This window comes from Procambarus clarkii, chromosome 94 (assembly GCF_040958095.1).
Source record: "Procambarus clarkii isolate CNS0578487 chromosome 94, FALCON_Pclarkii_2.0, whole genome shotgun sequence".
NCBI classification, from domain to species: domain Eukaryota; kingdom Metazoa; phylum Arthropoda; class Malacostraca; order Decapoda; family Cambaridae; genus Procambarus; species Procambarus clarkii.
The window spans coordinates 10,751,537-10,772,189 of record NC_091243.1 but is presented as its reverse complement, the minus strand read 5'-3'; the positions used below and the strand labels follow the sequence as shown (position 1 = coordinate 10,772,189).

Sequence of the window (20,653 nt, the reverse complement as noted above, 5' to 3'; positions counted from 1 at the left end):
TAAGGGAAGGAGACCGAATATGCATCGGGTGGGACATTAGGGGTAGGGGACCGAATATGCAGGGGGTGGGACATTAACGGTAGGAGACCGAATATGCAGCGGGTGGAACATTAAGGGTAGGAGACCGAATATGCAGCGGGTGGGACATTAAGGGTAGGAGACCGAATATGCAGCGGGTGGGACATTAAGGGTAGGAGACCGAATATGCAGGGGGTGGGACATTAAGGGTAGGAGACCGAATATGCAGCGGGTGGGACATTAGGGGTAGGAGACCGAATATGCAGGGGGTGGGACATAAAGGGTAGGAGACCGAATATGCAGCGGGTGGGACATTAGGGGTAGGAGACCGAATATGCAGGGGGTGGGACATTAAGGGTAGGAGACCGAATATGCAAGGGGTGGGACATTAAGGGTAGGAGACCGAATATGCAGCGGGTGGGACATTAGGGGTAGGAGACCGAATATGAAGGGGGTGGGACATTAAGGGTAGGAGACCGAATATGCAGCGGGTGGGACATTAGGGGTAGGAGACCGAATATGAAGGGGGTGGGACATTAAGGGTAGGAGACCGAATATGAAGGGGGTGGGACATTAAGGGTAGGAGACCGAATATGCAGCGGGTGGGACATTAAGGGTAGGAGACCGAATATGCAGGCTGGTGGCCACAGTGAGGGGAGGCAGCACACGGACGGGTCAGTTCTTGAAGGACATGGTCACAACCATTCATGACTGCTATACTCCACTCTCCCAATATACACAAGATGTGTACTGTGACGCGACGGTGACACGACAGCAGGGACACAACGGTCACACTACAGTGACACATGTTACACGACTGTGAACCGTCAGTGACAGTAGATATATATATATATATATATATATATATATATATATATATATATATATATATATATATATATATATATATATATATATATATATATATATATAGTTCCTTGGAAGCAATATCAGTGTACTCATTCTCATATATACTGTAGTAATTAGTGATTTAAACAGTGAAGACAGGCGATGGATGGGTCAGCTTGGGGCCAGTATGTACTTGTATATACTCAGTGACACATATATATATACTTGTGACACACAAGTATATGTGTCACTCCCAGTGACAGCTCGCACAGTCACTGGGAGGAGAAGACCTTCACGCAAGCTGCACTTATCATAAAAAAGAAGAAGAAACCCAAGATAACTCACTAGGAAAAAAATAATATATTTCAAGAACAGGACCTCACTTATTCGCCATTATGTTTAACCTCTAAGTGTCAAGCTTCCTTGACATTCAAATTCTCAATGTCACTCCTTGAGTGCAAGTGCCTCGGTAAGATAATACAGTGAGGTTCTGTATTAGTGTATTGTATTAGTGTAATACAGTGTATTGTATTAGTGTAATACAGTGTATTGTATTAGTGTAATACAGTGTAATACAGATTGAGGTTCCCCAATCACGTTCAATAGGATAATTATATAGTAACAGCAAACTAGTTCAATTAGTACGAAACCTATATGGGAAAATATATATGTAAAGTAGTTTATATATTCATACTGATTTAAAATGCAAATTAGCTTCTTTTTCTTTTAAATTGGTTAATGGTAGTAAATCATTGTATTCCATTTAGGCTGGTGCTTCACATTTTGGAACCTCTATTTGCATGGGATTTGTGTTTTGGTGGAAGTTCCAAACGTCATTAAAGGTTTTCTTCTTTCTCGTGTGGTGTCTATGAGTTCTGATTTATCCCTCTATAAAACGTTGTGATGTTGGGGCTGATATTACAGTGTAGAGTTTGAAAGATAGCGTACACGTGGAAATGTGGGTGAGGCAGAGTAAAGTTTCCTGATATGTGGGGTCTAATGGAGCAGCTCTCAAAGTTACTACTCACGTGAGTGAGTGAGTGAGTGTGTGTGTGTGTGTGTGTGTGTGTGTGTGTGTGTGTGTGTGTGTGTGTGTGTGTGTATGTGTGTGTGTGTGTGTGTGTGTGTGTGTGTGTGTGTGTGTGTGTGTGTGTGTGTGTGTGTGTGTGTGTGTGTGTGTGTGTGTGTGTGTGTGTGTGTGTGTGTGTGTGTGTGTGTGTGTGTGTGTGTGTGTGTGTGTGTGTGTGTGTGTGTGTGTGTGTGTGTTTGTGTGTGTGTAAAGCATATATGTGTAAATGCACATATATAAGCATATATGTGTAAATTATTATTAGCCTTTGTATTTATGTATTCAACAAGATGTTCTCCCGAAGTTCATCTTGCGAGGGATGAACTATAGCTCTTTGGTCCCGCCTCTTAGCCCTCAGTCGACTGGCCTACACGCTCCCAAGCGTATTAGAAGCATGTAGACAGCTCTTTTGTTTTCAAGACATAGAAACTCCAACCTGGCGCTGTAGATTTACACAATTCGTTTGGTATATATAGAACACAATGTCAATGAATGACTCCATATTCAGATTTATAAAAATCACTTCTTATATTGGCCAACCTTGCATATGCAGCTGATGATATCCGGTTGATGTGGTTCTCGAGAGGCAAGTTCAATGTGGTACCAAATCCTGGGGGTCTTTTTCACTGTTAGATTCCAGGAGGGTTTCCTCTTATATATGGTACTTTGTGCCCAGTCTTTACGTCTCTGCGCCTAGCTTGCACTTGCTTGAGTTGAATTCTAGTAACCACTTGTTGGAGCATTGTTTCAGTTTGTCCAAAGATCCTATAGTTTACTCCAGTTTTTCCACCGAATTTATCCTCAATGTTGTATTTCGTCAGTAAATATTTAGAAGAATGAATGAATGATGTAACACAACTCTTCTGTGTTATTGATAAATATGACCAGTAAGACCTCTGGTGACATGTCTACACCTATGGTGACATGTCTACACCTCTGGTGACATGTCTACCCCCTCTGGTGACATGTCTACACCTCTGGTGACATGTCTACACCTCTGGTGACATGTCTACACCTCGGGTGACATGTCTACCCCCTCTGGTGACATGTCTACACCTCTGGTGACATGTCTACACCTCTGGTGACATGTCTACACCTCTGGTGACATGTCTACCCCCTCTGGTGACATTTCTACACCTCTGGTGACATGTCTACCCCCTCTGGTGACATGTCTACACCTCTGGTGACATGTCTACACCTCTGGTGACATGTCTACCAATCTGGTGACATGTCTACACCTCTGGTGACATGTCTACACCTCTGGTGACATGTCTACACCTCTGGTGACAGGTCTACACCTCTGGTGACAGGTCTACACCTCTGGTGACATGTCTACCCCCTCTGGTGACATGTCTACACCTCTGGTGACATGTCTACCACCTCTGGTGACATGTCCATACCTCTGGTGACATGTGTACCCCTCTGGTCACATGTCTAACCCCTCTGGTGACATGTCTACACCTCTGGTAACATGTCTACACCTCTGGTAACATGACTACACCTCTGGTGACATGTCTACACCTCTGGTGACATGTCTACACCTCTGGTGACATGTCTATTGCTATTCTGGTCTCGGCCACGCTCTCAAGGTTGAACCAATATTCCCCTGCTTAAACCTCTGCTCCAGTTGTATTATACATGTTCTTTTCTCCAAATGTTTTACTAGTCTCTTTCTTATTGTATTGATGAGAGAAAATATATTTCATAAATAAGGTTCATATGTGTCGGGACGTGGCTTATAATAGGGGAAATAATATAGTAGTTGTGAAGATATTTTAAGTTAATTGAGATTATTTGCATGTTCTCGTGGAAGATGGTTTATAATTTTATAATAATTTAATTGGTATTGGAAGAAGCAGCAAATGAATGTGGTTTCCACGCCCAAGTGATTGATATATATTCTTTAAATTTCACTATAAGCTCTTTCTCTTATAACTTTTTATAACTTTTATAGCTTCTTTCGTTGATATAGGTCCTTATATTGACCTTCCCGAGGATGCGACCCACAATAGTTGTCTAGATCCCAGGTGCCTATTTACTGTTAGGTTTTAAGAGAAGCGTCATTTGAAAGGAACACTTTACTCTTAACACCTTGCCCGAGGAGTCGAACCCGGGACCTTTCGGGTGTGAGCCGGCTACGCTGACCACTGCGCTAACCAAACCGATTTCGCGTTTTTATTGGAATATGACTTTACTCAAAATGTCAAATTTTTACCGTATTGAGATTTGAGTAAAGTATATTTATTTTGCCCAGTTACTATAGAAAAGGCTGGTTTAGTGTGGCTATACTGTATTGGATTTATTACTAAAAACCTCTAGACTATACAGTTTAGTAAATATTTAAGTTTCTCATTAAACAAAATGTAATAATTTAAAACTGAAGTCTGAGAGAAGTTTTAAATTGTTATGTTAGTAACGAAACTAAAATATACTCTGAGATGTGTACCCAGCTTCTTGGTGTATGTACGCTTATACACTTAGTATACACACGTATATACACTCACATGTATACAGTAACTGTATATACATTCACATGTATACCAATAGGCTCAGGAACCTGTGCACCTGTTGATTGACGGTTGAGAGGCGGGACCAAAGAGCCAGAGCCCAACCCCAGCAAGCACAATTAGATGAGTACATATATACAGTAACTGTATATATACACCGAGTGTATACACTCGGTGTATATACATACAAAAAATGAGTTGACATTGTTTTGTCTTGGAGTAAATTATATACTTGCTAGTTGGTCAGTATAAGCCGTCGTAGTGGCCTTAATAAAAAGTCCAGAGGATAATAGGCCTTAAACCCAACACCAGAGCCATTTGACCACAGATAAATTAGCTGTGAGAAAGGCGTCAGCACAGGCGGTGTGGTAGCCCACATTCCTGAGGGTAAACTAAGGGTGGAGGCTGACAACCTCGTCCTTGGGTGAGGGGGAGGTTGGGGTTGGAGGGGGACCTCCAACAAGCCAATTAGGGACTTCCTGTCATCCACCAGTATAAATTCTACTCATGCTGTGAGCTACACAGTTCAACGTTGGTATTTATATGTTATGTCCCCCTCCTCGTAACTTGTAAATCACTCTCAAGTATCCAATTATAAATCTTATATCATTCATCATTACTTCTATGACGATTCTATCCACCTCAGTTCAATCATAAGGAAATCCAAACACACACATATATATACGTGATATATGTTTTATTTTGTATATACATTGTCACGTATTACATAATACTAAATAAATACATATGATGGTGTTGATAAGCGTGTGGGAAGTGTGTGAAGGGAGCATTAATGTATGTGTATTCCCTCCTCTCTCTCTCTCACCTCACCCTAGCTGCATGGGAGAGTGCTCAGGTGGGAGAGAGGAGGGGTTTTGCTTGTTAATGGTAATTACTATTGATACTACTAATAGTACCAATAGTAATGGCCACTCCATAGTCTCCTGAGACTGATGTAGGCTTGCTACAACTACTACTACTACTATTAATAGATTGTTGTAGTTGCAGTAGTTGGAATGTAAGAGGTTGGAGAGCCTCAAGAGTAGCGATTTAGAGAGTGCTGAAGAAAGCCAGCAGAGCCTTTAGAGATGAGGGCAAGTGTTTTAGCAAGCAAATTTATTTAGGTCCACTCAAATAACAATACACCGCATTTTCTATGCTATAATCCCCCAACGTACACAGTAAGGGGGTACTATGAAAAGTAACACTCGCAGTCACGTTTTCTGTGTGATAGATTAGGGGGTGTGTCCTGGGTTCACGCGGTTTAATACCCCGTATTGTGTATGTTGTGGCAATTCAAAAGAGCGAACTGAATTTGGAGTGGAGGACACTGTAGCTAACGTGTAGGTTGATAACTTTGTTGTTGACCAACTGAGCCTCCAATAGTATGGATGGTACACTAGGGTGTAACCTAGTCTCATACACTGAGGGATGCCACCAGGGTGACATGTTCCCAACCTCTAAAGTACCAGTGTCCGGCCCCGTAGTACAAAAGTGTGCTTCACCCCTGTGCGCTCTGCGAGCCCAGAAGTGGACTCTCCATCCTTATAAGCGAAGTCCTGGTCCACGTCCCTCAAATTCCCGGCGTCCAGTTCGTCAGGATCTTCCGCAAATTCGCTAGATTTTTCGGCCAGTTCGTTCGGTTCTTCCGCCAGTTCGGTTCTTCCGGCAGTTCGTCCGGTTCTTCCGCGAGTACTCCACCAAACTAGGGTATCTCTGGTTGATGGTTTGGTATCATCGATTGATGATTGGGTGTCACTGGTTGATGATTGGGTGTCACTGGTTGATGATTGGGTGTCACTGGTTGATGATTGGGTGCCACCGGTTGATGATTGGGCGCCACTGGTTGATGATTGGGTGTCACTGGTTGGTGATTGGGTGCCACTGGTTGATGATTGGGTGTCACTGGTTGGTGATTGGGTGTCACTGGTTGGTGATTGGGTGTCACTGGTTGGTGATTGGGTGTCACCGGTTGGTGATTGGGTGTCACTGGTTGGTGATTGGGTGTCACTGGTTGATGATTGGGCGCCACTGGTTGATGATTGGGTGTCACTGGTTGATGATTGGGTGCCACTGGTTGATGATTGAGTGCCACCGGTTGGTGATTGGGTGTCACTGGTTGATGATTGGGTGTCACTGGTTGATAATTGGGTGTCACTGGTTGATGATTGGGCGCCACTGGTTGATGATTGGGTGTCACTGGTTGATGATTGGGTGCCACTGGTTGATGATTGGGCGCCACTGGTTGATGATTGGGTGTCACTGGTTGATGATTGAGTGCCACCGGTTGGTGATTGGGTGTCACTGGTTGATGATTGGGTGTCACTGGTTGATGATTGGGTGCCACCGATTGGTGATTGGGTGTCACTGGTTGATGATTGGGTGTCACTGGTTGATGATTGGGTGTCACTGGTTGATGATTGGGCGCCACTGGTTGATGATTGGGTGTCACTGGTTGATGATTGGGTGTCACTGGTTGATGATTGGGTGTCACTGGTTGATGATTGGGTGCCACCGGTTGGTGATTGGGTGTCACTGGTTGATGATTGGGTGCCACCGGTTGGTGATTGGGTGTCACTGGTTGATGATTGGGTGCCACCGGTTGATTGGGCGCCACTGGTTGATGATTGGGTGTCACTGGTTGATGATTGGGTGTCACTGGTTGATGATTGGGTGTCACTGGTTGATGACTGAGTGCCACCGGTTGGTGATTGGGTGTCACTGGTTGATGATTGGGTGCCACCGGTTGGTGATTGGGTGTCACTGGTAGATGATTGGGTGCCACCGGTTGATGATTGGGCGCCACTGGTTGATGATTGGGTGTCACTGGTTGGTGATTGGGTGTCACTGGTTGATGATTGGGTGTCACTGGTTGATGATTGGGTGTCACTGGTTGATGATTGGGTGTCACTGGTTGATGATTGAGTGCCACCGGTTGGTGATTGGGTGTCACTGGTTGATGATTGGGTGCCACTGGTTGATGATTGGGTGTCACTGGTTGATGATTGAGTGCCACCGGTTGGTGATTGGGTGTCACTGGTTGATGATTGGGTGCCACCGGTTGGTGATTGGGTGTCACTGGTTGATGATTGGGTGTCACTGGTTGATGATTCGGTGCCACCGGTTGATGATTGGGTGCCAACGGTTGATGATTGGGTGCCACTGGTTGATGATTGGGTGCCACCGGTTGATGATTGGGTGTCACTGGTTGATGATTGGGTGCCACCGGTTGGTGATTGGGTGTCACTGGTTGGTGATTGGGTGTCACTGGTTGATGATTGAGTGCCACCGGTTGGTGATTGGGTGTCACTGGTTGGTGATTGGGTGCCACTGGTTGATGATTGGGTGTCACTGGTTGATGATTGGGTGCCACCGGTTGATGATTGGACGCCACTGGTTGATGATTGGGTGTCACTGGTTGATGATTGGGTGTCACTGGTTGATGATTGGGTGTCACCGGTTGATGGTTTGTTATCACCAGTTGATGATTGGGTGCCACCAGTTGATGATTGGGTGCCACCGGTTGATGATTGGGTATCAGTTGTGGGAATGACCCCATTGCTCACGGGAGGAGTTCCGTCGCTCACGGGAGGAGTTCCGTCGCTCACGGGAGAAGTTCCGTCGCTCACGGGAGGAGTTCCGTCGCTCACGGGAGGAGTTCCGTCGCTCACGGGAGGAGTTCCGTCGCTCACGGGAGGAGTTCCGTCGCTCACGGGAGGAGTTCCGTCGCTCACGGGAGGAGTTCCGTCGCTCACGGGAGGAGTTCCGGGGCTCACGGGAGGAGTTCCGGAGCTCACGGGAGAAGTTCCGGGGCTCACGGGAGGAGTTCCGTCGCTCACGGGAGGAGTTCCGGAGCTCACGGGAGAAGTTCCGGGGCTCACGGGAGGAGTTCCGGAGCTCACGGGAGAAGTTCCGGGGCTCACGGGAGGAGTTCCGGAGCTCACGGGAGGAGTTCCGGAGCTCACAGGAGAAGTTCCGGGGCTCACGGGAGGAGTTCCGGGGCTCACGGGAGGAGTTCCGGGGCTCACGGGAGAAGTTCCGGGGCTCACGGGAGGAGTTCCGGGGCTCACAGGGGGCCTCCCAACGATTACACCGGGAGTGCTGCCACTCACCGCGGAAAAGCATGCTGCTATCTGGTGGGAGGAGAAAACCGTTATCATTGAGGCCACGAGGTGCAGTGATATCGTCTGAAAAAGACTAATATCTAGAAGCCATTATCTAGAAGTCACCATTAGGAGGGTTCTTCTAAAGTCATTAAATTACTGCATAAAATATACAGAATATTGCTTACAATAATACTAAGAATATATATATATATATATATATATATATATATATATATATATATATATATATATATATATATATATATATATATATATATATATATATATATTATATCAGAATATTAAGGTATATTTATAAGACTCATTAGCAGTAAAAACATATAATGTTCTTCCTTAGCTTTATCGTGCTCAGGCTAGGCTTCATATTACACGAATGAACAAATCCACAAGGGCCGTGACGAGGATTCGAACCTGCGTCCGAGACCATCCATATTGATTATATACGGTTCAATGTTCGAGTTGTTTTTCAAGGTGCTACGTTCTGGCCATGGTCGTGTGCCATAGGAAGATTTATGACCAGAGTGCGAAAAAAATAAAGTATTTGAAATATTCAAAAAAAAAAAAAAATTTCATTTAAAAGTTGTGTTTGAACAAAAAAAAGAGAGATATGGGAAAATGGCCAAATAAAGTGTAGTTGACGTGATGAAGGTGATAGGGAAGGGGGGGGGGGGAAGGGTGTAGTGCTGGGGGGGGGGGGGAGGAATTGGCCTCCTGAAACCAGCCGACAAAACGATAACAGCCCAAAATGAAAAGTTTTTCATAGTGATTGAAAGAAAGAAGGAAGGTTAGGTTAGGTTAGATGTGTGAGAGAGAGAGATAAGGAAGAGTGAGACAGCAAGGAGCCAACACTTACATCATTACTGGCCTTCGCCATACACTGCTTCACTGTGGCAGCGACGCTGGATGGCAGTCTGTTGCACGATACTCCTGCAATAGAAATAGACTCTCAGCCCCCCTCACATGAAATAGACTCTCAGCCCCCTCACATGAAATAGACTCTCAGCCCCTCACATGAAATAGACTCTCAGCCCCCTCACATGAAATAGACTCTCAGCCCCCCTCACATGAAATAGACTCTCAGCCCCTCACAAGAAATAGACTCTCAGCCCCCTCACATGAAATAGACTCTCAGCCCCTCATATGAAATAGACCCTCAGCCCCCTCACAAGAAATAGACTCTCAGCCCCTCACAAGAAATAGATTCTCAGCCCCTCACAAGAAATAGACTCTCAGCCCCCTCACATGAAATAGACTCTCAGCCCCCTCACATGAAATAGACTCTCAGCCCCCTCACATGAAATAGACTCTCAGCCCCCTCACATGAAATAGACTCTCAGCCCCCTCACAAGAAATAGACTCTCAGCCCCTCACAAGAAATAGACTCTCAGCCCCCCTCACATGAAATAGACTCTCAGCCCCCTCACATGAAATAGACTCTCAGCCCCCTCACATGAAATAGACTCTCAGCCCCTCACATGAAATAGACTCTCAGCCCCTCACATGAAATAGACTCTCAGCCCCCTCATATGAAATAGACTCTCAGCCCCCTCACAAGAAATAGACTCTCAGCCCCCTCACATGAAATAGACTCTCAGCCCCCTCATATGAAATAGACTCTCAGCCCCCTCACAAGAAATAGACTCTCAGCCCCCTCACATGAAATAGACTCTCAGCCCCCTCACAAGAAATAGACTCTCAGCCACCTCACAAGAAATAGACTCTCAGCTCCTCACAAGAAATAGACTCTCAGCCCCTCACAAGAAATAGACTCTCAGCCCCTCACATGAAATAGACTCTCAGCCCCTCACATGAAATAGACTCTCAGCCCTTCACAAGAAATAGACTCTCAGCCCCTCACATGAAATAGACTTGTGAGGGGCTGAGAGTTTCAGTGTTCATAACATAACATTGTTTTCATGACCTTTACTACACGGGCACTCGAACCAGGACTCGTCAACCACTCACGAAAACCTGTATATCTTTCCTTAACCATTTCAGCTTTATTTACATTTATTCAACAATTTGCCAGCTTGGAAACTTTAGCAACCCAATGTTGTTATTGTTATAAACAGCCTCGTAGTGTATAGGAGCTTGAACATTGTTAATAAATGTCAACAAACCCATCGTGACTGAGGAAAGATATAGTGGTTTCGTAAATGGTTGATGGGTCTCCCCCTGGGCCGTGACTGGTGGGGGTGAAATGGGGGAGGGAGCGTGCATATACTCACTAGGGGCCGTCACACACTTGTTGATACTTTTCAGTACACCATGGTCATTTGGAAACAGTACGCTTCTGGTACATTTGATGCAAGTCCTGTCCTGGTCACAGAAGATACCTGCAATATGATAACACACGTGTTAACCTACTAGAACAGTCTTAACAAAGGTGTTGGTAATTTCACACACACACACACACACGTGTGTGTGTGTGTGTGTGTGTGTGTGAAAAGTTTTATTTAACGAACATGTTATAGCTTTAAACAAAATGGTATTATTCAAGCAGAAAAAATGGATAGACTGAATTCATTTTCCTGTACTGCCAGAGAGTCGTCAAAGCTGCTCTGCCTCGGACACTTAAACAAACTTGTTCGCCCTTGTCTGTTCAGCAATTCCGTCATCACAAAACGACACCCGAGTTGCTTGGTCGTTCCCCGCGGGTGGACGAGCTGTACTTACGTAGACAATTGAAGGCAGATCGACTTTCTCTGAGGTCATCGTCGACTTCCAGAGTGGCTGTGACGAGGAGAGCCGCTGAGAGCACCATAAGGGGCGTCGTGAACAGTGAGAGCTTCATGGTGAGGGTGACGCCGACAACCTGACGGAGAACACGACATAAACATTAACACTAAAGACTCCCTCAGTCTCCACACAACGACCACCATAGTCTCCATGGAATAATACAATTAAACTTAACCTGGACCATAGTTTCTGAGAGAGAGAATAACCTATTTTACACATGGATGACTTGTAGTAATGTGGTGGTGACCTCCGTGCAGCCATATCGCTCCAGAATACTCTACAGCTTTACTGCATAATCCGTACTGAGGGTGACTGTGAGGGGCTGAGGCGTGACCCACACTGTGACGTGTACAAGGCTGTCAACCTGACATGTTACAATGTGTCAATGTTGACCAGACCACACACACTAGAAGTTGAAGGGACGACGACGTTTCGGTCCGTCCTGGACCATTCTCAAGTCGATACTTCAGCCACGTTATTGTGACTCATCGCCTACAATGTGTCAGGTTGTCAACTTGACATCGCCATAATAGCAGCCAGGTACGTGATAGAGGCTTGTCCTAATCTAGTTAGCTACTGATCTGGCGAAAGAATACTCTGTTATGATTGATATATTTGACTGTTTCAGTGTGTGCTGTACAAATAATTGATTAGTCTAAATATTGTGGCAGCATTAATATCAGGTGGATGACTGTGCAATACAGTGTAGCTGTGTCGTCCAGCGTTGCGGCAGGGTCTGTGCATCTGTGCTGCTCTTACTGCTGCTGTTCTTACTGCTGCTGTTCTTACTGCTGCTCTTACTACGGCTCTTGCTCTGGTTTTTGCGTTATCTCTGTGAGTCCTGTGCTGCTTTTCTTGTGCTTACTGCTGTGTCTCTGTGAACACAGTCCTGCTGCAAAGCTCTAAATTAAGCACCAGTACTGCTTCATCCAGTTAAGCTTGGATTTGGTTTCTAAGGTCGGTTGTTGACGAAGATCACGCACAGTGAAATGTAAAAATAGATCTTTAAAGACCAAATTCCCAATTCTGTTTGCAAGTGCTCAAACGTTTCGAAGCGAGTGAGGTACTTCGAGAGAGTAAGTATAGTGACTTTGCATGATAGTGCAACCAGTCACCCAAGAGCCTTGGCCTTGAATACCATGTTCAGTCCAGCGGCGCACTGTTTGTCATATGTGTAATGAGTTACATTTTTGTCTCTGTGTGATTTTGACCCACAAGGTATTTGTGAGTCAAGTACAAGTACTGTACTTGAGTCAAGTACAAGTACTGTACTTGAGTCAAGTACTGTGTCTCACAGGACACAGTACTGTTTTCACAGTACTGTTTTCGGTATGCCACCTGGCTCGTCCCGGAACTGAGAGGATTGAGCTACGAGGAAAGGCTAAAGGAGCTGAACCTCACATCCCTGGAAAACAGAAGAGTAAGGGGAGACATGATAACCACCTACAAAATTCTCAGGGGAATTGACAGTGTGGACAAAGACAAACTCTTCAGCACGGGTGGGACACGAACAAGGGGACACAGGTGGAAACTTAGTACCCAGATGAGCCACAGAGACGTTAGAAAGAATTTTTTCAGTGTCAGAGTAGTTAATAAATGGAATGCACTAGGAAGTGATGTGGTGGAGGCTGACTCCATACACAGTTTCAAATGTAGGTATGATAGAGCCCAGTAGGCTCAGGAATCTGTACACCAGTTGATTGACAGTTGAGAGGCGGGACCAAAGAGCCAAAGCTCAACCCCCGCAAACACAATTAGGTGAGTACAACTAGGTGAGTACAGGGCACGGTAATTATGTTTGAATGAAAATAGTCTGGAATGAAAATTAGTATATTAAAAAAATAATTCTCATAAGGTTGGTGTATAGGCAGAGTTGTAATTGTAGTATTGTAAGCTAATATTTACACAAGTGTTCAACAGTGGTGGGGGGTTTGTATAGCTGTGAAGGGTTGAACGTAACACATTTAACCGTCATAGCTCCGTTTAAACCGCGTGGCGTAGAGCTGTCACCTCCAGCTGTGTTTACATCTGGCCTTTCAAGTTCAAGTATGTTTATTGAGACAAGAAAGAAATACATCTCAAAGGGATAGAGTAGCTTAGGCTATTTCTACCCCCCCCCCCCCCAAATCTGGCGCTTACCACAGAGCCAGATGATAAGACGCACTTTGCGTCTTATTTACCACTTACCACTACCATTTACCGCTTTGGGAAATGAGATGGTTAACATCAGGAGATGGAAGCCGCAGCCTAAATTCCAACAAATTTGGTTTCCTGTGCGACAAACCAAAATTCATAATGCTCTCGTAGTTACCCATCCAGCACCTCGTCGTTTTCTTTTATGATTAATGTTTTTGTTTTACATTCTCGTTTTCATTATTGGGGTAACTATTTTGTTCCCTTGAATTTACTTGAGGAGGCCACAATTTACAATAATAATTCGCTTTGTCGAGAGCCAGGCAGCCTATGAATGTGTATATGTTAGGCTTGTATCAAGGTCCATCCAAGGTGGAACGACTTGACCCTCCCCAGGATACAGCACCGTAACAGCTGATAATATGTGTTATATTAGCTGATATATGTAGATGTAGTTTACATGGACTTTGTTTAAGCTTTTGACAAGGTAATACATGAAAGACTAGCGAGGAAATTACAGCCACAAGGAATGAATGGCAGAATACTAGAATGTGATAAAACAGTGGTTAAAACAAAGAAAAGAAAGGGTCGTGCTAAATGGGAAGGAATATGAGTGGAGAAATATGGTGAGTGGGGTACCTCAGGGGTCCATTTTGAGACCAACGCTTTTTGTCATATTCATCAAAGACATGGATGATAATATTACAAACCACACCGTCAAATATGCAGATAACACTACGTTTTATGGTAAAGTGGAAAGCGAAATTGATACTGCATTTTCGTAATGATACATGTTGTTAAACGATTTGGCGGACCTGCCCGCAACGCTATGCTTGCTATAGTGGCTTTACAAGAATATAAGAACTCTTGTGTATACAAATATAATTAAAAAAATTGAAATTGAAATAAGTTATTGAGGTAAAATACACACAAAGGGATGAGGTAGCTCAAGCTATTCTCACCCCGTTCAGTACATCGTGTTAATACATACATATACACACATCACAAACAATAAACGTATTACCGAACATTCTGAGAGATAAACATATACATTTCCTAACTGGTCAATGCTTTTTAATATCGACAAATACAAGACCTTTCTTGTGGGGCATAAGAATCCACGTCACAAATACCAAATTAACAGGAAGTAGATTGACGAAGAAAAGGACCCAGGAGTCGGAATCCATCATTCCCTGAAAGTTGTTTACAGTCTCCGTGGTGTAGTGGTAAGACACTCGCCTGGCGTTCCGCGAGCGCTTTGTCATGGGTTCGTATCCTGGCCGGGGAGAATTTACTGGGCGCAAATCCTTAACTGTAGCCTCTGTTTAACTCAACAGTAAAATGTGTACTTGGTTGTAACAACGATTCTTCGCGGCGGGGATCGTATTCCAGGGACCATAGGATTAAGGACTTGCCCGAAACGCTATGCGTACTAGTGGCTGTACAAGAATGTAACAACTCTTGTATATATCTCAAAAAAAAAGTGGCACAACAATTGGGAGCTGCAGTAAAAAAAGCTACCCAAACTTTAAGAATAATCAAGCGTACCTTTTACTTTAAGGAAAAGAAGGTAGTCATTCAGTGGTATAAATCTCTGGTGCGCCTCCTCCTGGATTATTGCATCCAGGCTCAGAGACCTCATCTTCAGGAAGACACAACTTTATAGGAGAAAGTTCAACACCGGACAACAAAAATAATTCTAAAGCTAAGTCAGCTCTCATAACAGGACAGGTTGAGGGCCACAGTGCTCACAACACCTCAGACCAGACATGATAGGGCTGATGTCATTGAAACGTTCAAAATACTGAACAATTTGAAAGCTGTTGATCCGGACAACTTCTACAAGAGATCAGATGTAACACAAACAAGGAGAGACGGTTTCAAGCTCAACAAGCCACAATGTAGGATTGAAAACAGATGCTTTTTCACTCACAGGGTTATAAACCCACGGAACCGCCTACCCGCTGAAGTCATAAATGCCAAAAGTCTGCTGATCTTTAAAATCTAACTTGAAAAAATCTAGACAAATGGGGTAACCTTTGACAAGCCGCCGGCTTCTTTTGCTTATCGAGCCTACCTCAGGTTATCACCCACCACAGTGGGTGTTCAGCAGACCACAGTGGGTGTTCAGCACACCACAGTGGGTGTTCAGCAGACCACAGTGGGTGTTCAGCAGACCACAGTGGGTGTTCAGCAGACCACAGTGGGTGTTCAGCACACCACAGTGGGTGTTCAGCACACCACAGTGGGTGTTCAGCAGACCACAGTGAGTGTTCAGCAGACCACAGTGGGTGTTCAGCAGACCACAGTGGGTGTTCAGCAGACCACAGTGGGTGTTCAGCACACCACAGTGGGTGTTCAGCAGACCACAGTGAGTGTTCAGCAGACCACAGTGGGTGTTCAGCAGACCACAGTGGGTGTTCAGCAGACCACAGTGGGTGTTCAGCACACCACAGTGGGTGTTCAGCAGACCACAGTGAGTGTTCAGCAGACCACAGTGGGTGTTCAGCAGAACACAGTGGGTGTTCAGCACACCACAGTGGTGTTCAGCAGACCACAGTGAGTGTTCAGCAGTCTAAAACTATAGTGTTCAGTTTCTAAAATGGGTGTTCATCTGGACCCCCAGTTGGTGTTCATCAGTATCCTGGGTGTGTTCAGCAAACCATATACACCAGGATATACCAGGTGCTCAGCGGCCAACCGTTCAACCAGGCTGTGGTATGTGGGCCTGCGGGCCGCTCCAAGCAACAGCCTGGTGGACCAAACTCTCACAAGTCAAGCCTGGCCTCGGGCAGTAGAACTCTCAGAACCCCATCAACCAGGAATCAACCAGGTATCATAAAAGGTGTTGATAAGGACCCACTGGTTGTTCAGTAAACCACTTCAAAACAAACCCAGTATATCCACCTACGATTTAGAAAACGAGTGAAACTTTGTTTACAAAAAACATAATCAAACCGGTTAGTCAGCTTACAACGGCCGTCAGGCAGCACAGCGTCACGTCTTGTAAGAAGTTATAACTGTTCCCTGAGCAAGGAGAAGGAGCCTTACCTGACGGCAGGGTCGAGGTGGTGGTGGTGTGTGTGTGTGCAGGGAAGGAACTACAGCCTGTCTTATATATACCTCCAACTGCTTGACCCGGCGCTTGCTCGATAGCCTCAGGGAGCGACGTCCAGTTTTGGCCTCTAGGCCGGTCTGGTGGGTAGGTTGCCCAGAGTTGCTAAGGGTCGGTCATATAGGTGTGGTCGACCAGTGTGGCCCGGGGAGGGTCATATAGGTGTGGTCGACCAGTGTGGCCCGGGGTCGGTCATATAGGTGTGGTCGACCAGTGTGGCCCGGGGAGGGTCATATAGGTGTGGTCGACCAGTGTGGCCCGGGGTCGGTCATATAGGTGTGGTCGACCAGTGTGGCCCGGGGTCGGTCATATAGGTGTGGTCGACCAGTGTGGCCCGGGGTGGGTCATGTAGGTGTGGTCGACCAGTGTGGCCCGGGGTGGGTCATGTAGGTGTGGTCGACCAGTGTGGCCCGGGGTCGGTCATATAGGTGTGGTCGACCAGTGTGGTCCAGGGTCGGTCATATAGGTGTGGTCGACCAGTGTGGCCCGGGGTGGGTCATGTAGGTGTGGTCGACCAGTGTGGCCCGGGGTGGGTCATGTAGGTGTGGTCGACCAGTGTGGCCCGGGGTCGGTCATATAGGTGTGGTCGACCAGTGTGGTCCAGGGTCGGTCATATAGGTGTGGTCGACCAGTGTGGTCCAGGGTCGGTCATATAGGTGTGGTCGACCAGTGTGGTTCAGGGTCGGTCATATTGGTGTGGTCGACTAGTGTGGTCCAGGGTCGGTCATATAGGTGTGGTCGACCAGTATGGCCCAGGGTCGGTCATATAGGTGTGGTCGACCAGTGTGGCCCGGGGTGGGTCATATAGGTGTGGTCGACCAGTGTGGCCCAGGGTCGGTCATATAGGTGTGGTCGACCAGTGTGGCCCGGGGTGGGTCATATAGGTGTGGTCGACCAGTGTGGCCCAGGGTGGGCCATATTAGTGTGGTCGACCAGTGTGGCCCGGGGTGGGTCATATAGGTGTGGTCGACCAGTGTGGCCCAGGGTCGGTCATATAGGTGTGGTCGACCAGTGTGGCCCAGGGTCGGTCATATAGGTGTGGTCGACCAGTGTGGCCCAGGGTCGGTCATATAGGTGTGGTCGACCAGTGTGGCCCAGGGTCGGTCATATAGGTGTGGTCGGCCAGTGTGGCCCAGGGTCGGTCATATAGGTGTGGTCGACCAGTGTGGCCCAGGGTCGGTCATATAGGTGTGGTCGACCAGTGTGGCCCAGGGTCGGTCATATAGGTGTGGTCGACCAGTGTGGCCCGGGGTGGGTCATATAGGTGTGGTCGACCAGTGTGGCCCAGGGTCGGTCATATAGGTGTGGTCGACCAGTGTGGCCCGGGGTGGGTCATATAGGTGTGGTCGACCAGTGTGGCCCGGGGTGGCTCATATAGGTGTGGTCGACCAGTGTGGCCCGGGGTGGGTCATATTGGTGTGGTCGACCAGTGTGGCCCAGGGTCGGTCATATTTGTGTGGTCGACCAGTGTGGCCCGGGGTGGGTCATATATAAATATGGTCGACCAGTGTGGCCCGGGGTGGGACATATAGGTGTGGTCGACCAGTGTGGCCCGGGGTGGGACATATAGGTGTGGTCGACCAGTGTGGCCCAGGGTGGGTCATATTAGTGTGGTCGACCAGTGTGGTCCAGGGTAGGTCATATAGGTGTGGTCGACCAGTGTGGCCCAGGGTCGGTCATATAGGTGTGGTCGACCAGTGTGGCCCAGGGTCGGTCATATAGGTGTCGTCGACCAGTGTGGCCCAGGGTCGGTCATATAGGTGTGGTCGACCAGTGTAGCCCAGGGTCGGTCATATAGGTGTGGTCGACCAGTGTGGCCCAGGGTCGGTCATATAGGTGTGGTCGACCCGTGTGGCCCAGGGTCGGTCATATTTGTGTGGTCGACCAGTGTGGCCCGAAGTGGGTCATATATAAGTATGGTCGACCAGTGTAGCCCAGGGTCGGTCATATATAAGTATGGTCGACCAGTGTAGCCTCGCGGGCCGTCATATATAAGTATGGTCGATCAGTGTAGCCTCGCGGGCCGTCATATATAAGTATGGTCGACCAGTGTAGCCTCGCGGGCTGTCATATATAAGTATGATCGACCAGTGTAGCCCGAGGTCAGTTATATATAAGTATGATCGACCAGTGTAGCCCAGGGTGCGTCATATATAAGTATGATCAACCAGTGTATCCCGGGGTCGGTCATATATAAAGTATAAAATAACAGTAAGACAGCTATTGAGTATAAGAGGAAGCAGAAGCCCAGTAAGAGGTTCCCGGGCTCAGACACCAAGAAGAGCGGCCACTGCTCCGCTTGGCCAGATATTAAAGCAGAGGTAGAAGCCCCCGACGGTCACACACATCATTATGGAGTTTGAGAAGATGTCAGAAAGCCAACTTTGCCAGTTTTTGTCCAAGAATGAACAATGCATCCCAGGTCACTAGGGATTCAGGGCGAGAAGATCTTGGCTTTCGCATCTCTTTGATTATCTTGAGGTTATCTTGAGATGATTTCGGGGCTTTAGTGTCCCCGCGGCCCGGTCCTCGACCAGGCCTCCACCCCCAGGGAACAGCCCGTGACAGCTGACTAACACCCAGGTACCTATTTTACTGCTAGGTAACAGGGGCATAGGGTGAAAGAAACTCTGCCCATTGTTTCTCGCCGGCGCCTGGGATCGAACCCACGACCACAGGATCACAAGTCCAGTGTGCTGTCCGCTCGGCCGACCGGCTTGATCAACACAATATTACGGTAACATTTCAAGTAAGAAAGAAAGCAGTGTTTACATAGCTTTTACAAAAGCAATTCATTAATGTAACATTGGAGGGATCTATGTCTATTTCATAGAATGTTTGTTTGTCTGTCCGAGGATGGAAACCAGACGTTTGGGGCTAGTCTCGTCCAACGTTGCACGGTGAGTGCTGTTGGGTAGGTACACAACAAGGGCCACTTGAAGTTGGTACCATTGGTCCGTGTACAACGTGGCAGGATCTCATAGCGAACCCCGTGACGATTCAGACAATGGCTACCGGCTCGACCCCCCTGAGAAAATTGTAATTTGTCCTTGCTATACCATACGCCATTGTATATTGATACTTTGCCCTTAGCAAAGCGCTTTAGGCCATGCCCCTTTAGGCCAGGAGGTCTAAAATCTTCTACGGTTTCACGTTCAACAATATAGTGTTCTAATGAATGCATTATAGGTTTGTCACAGAGTTTACAATCTGAATATTCTGGTAGTGTAGAATATTCAGCCTCACTAACCTGCCAGATGTGCCTATAACCAAGACTAATTACTGCAATGACTACATCACATTGCCTGGTCCGGTTACTGTGCTGACCATACAAATACCTATTATTACAAAAGTTGTCATAGCTTTTAATACTGCAGCTTTCAGGTCTCTGGGCATTTCTTAGTTCTTCTAAATCTGAATTAATTTCTTTAATTTTTATATTTCTAATAATTGCATTAGATAGTCCAAAGTCATAATCAGTGTTTTCTTTCCTGCAAGCCTCATTGGCCAATCGATCTACAAAGTCATGTTTTCCAACTCCAACATGGGATGGGATTAACGCAAACTTTAAACAATAGTTATTTTCTTTGGCAAAAATTACATTCCATTTAATATTACAAGCTACTTCCGACATACATTGTGATGGGTTATTTAAGGACTGCAGAACACTTTTAGAGTCACAGAATATCACTCCACCACCATTGAGCTTAAGGTATTCAGTGGCTAGATAAATACCCAATAGTTCAGTCTGTGTCGTGCTTGCCCAGTTGTTCAGTCTCTGTGTACTAGACATGATCATTTCATTCCCTTTATATACTGTACATGCACAACCTGTTCTACCAGTGCCTAATTGCACAGAACCATCAGTAAAGGTGTAGGTTTCAGTTGGTTTGAGATTTTGAAGACTGTCAACAGCTTCTACTGTTATACATCTCAAAATGTCAGTGTTATACATTTGTTTGCACTGATGGGGGTATAATGCAGAGAGACCTCCACATCTTTCCAATCTTGAGGTTATCTTGAGATGATTTCGGGGCTTTAGTGTCCCCGCGGCCCGGTCCTCGACCAGGCCTCCACCTCCAGGAAGCAGCCCGTG

At 46.4% G+C, this 20,653-nt stretch overlaps 2 protein-coding genes across 6 annotated transcripts in view; one reads left to right on the top strand and one right to left on the bottom strand.

The window, feature by feature from the left end:
• The window catches only part of Lrp4 (LDL receptor related protein 4), a 222,350-nt gene that overhangs the window by 48,959 nt on the left and 152,738 nt on the right, over positions 1-20,653 (top strand). The window lies entirely within an intron of this gene.
• On the bottom strand, positions 5,120-16,734 carry LOC123747345 (mucin-2). The gene is made up of 5 exons (XM_045729504.2): positions 16,494-16,734; positions 11,247-11,385; positions 10,799-10,906; positions 9,424-9,497; positions 5,120-8,576 (listed from the first exon to the last, which is right to left on the bottom strand). Exons 2-5 carry the CDS (start codon positions 11,362-11,364, stop codon positions 5,904-5,906), a joined length of 2,973 nt encoding a protein of 990 aa, XP_045585460.2. The 5' UTR covers positions 11,365-11,385; positions 16,494-16,734; the 3' UTR covers positions 5,120-5,903.

Coding starts and splice junctions, on each gene's coding strand:
- LOC123747345 (XM_045729504.2), bottom strand. CDS start 11,364: ATGAAGCTCTCACTGTTCACGACGCCCCTTATGGTGCTCTCAGCGGCT. Junction 10,907..11,246: donor ATCTGCCTTCAATTGTCTAC/GTAAGTACAGCT, acceptor ATCATATTGCAG/GTATCTTCTGTGACCAGGAC. Junction 9,498..10,798: donor CAAGTGTGTGACGGCCCCTA/GTGAGTATATGC, acceptor TTTCTATTGCAG/GAGTATCGTGCAACAGACTG.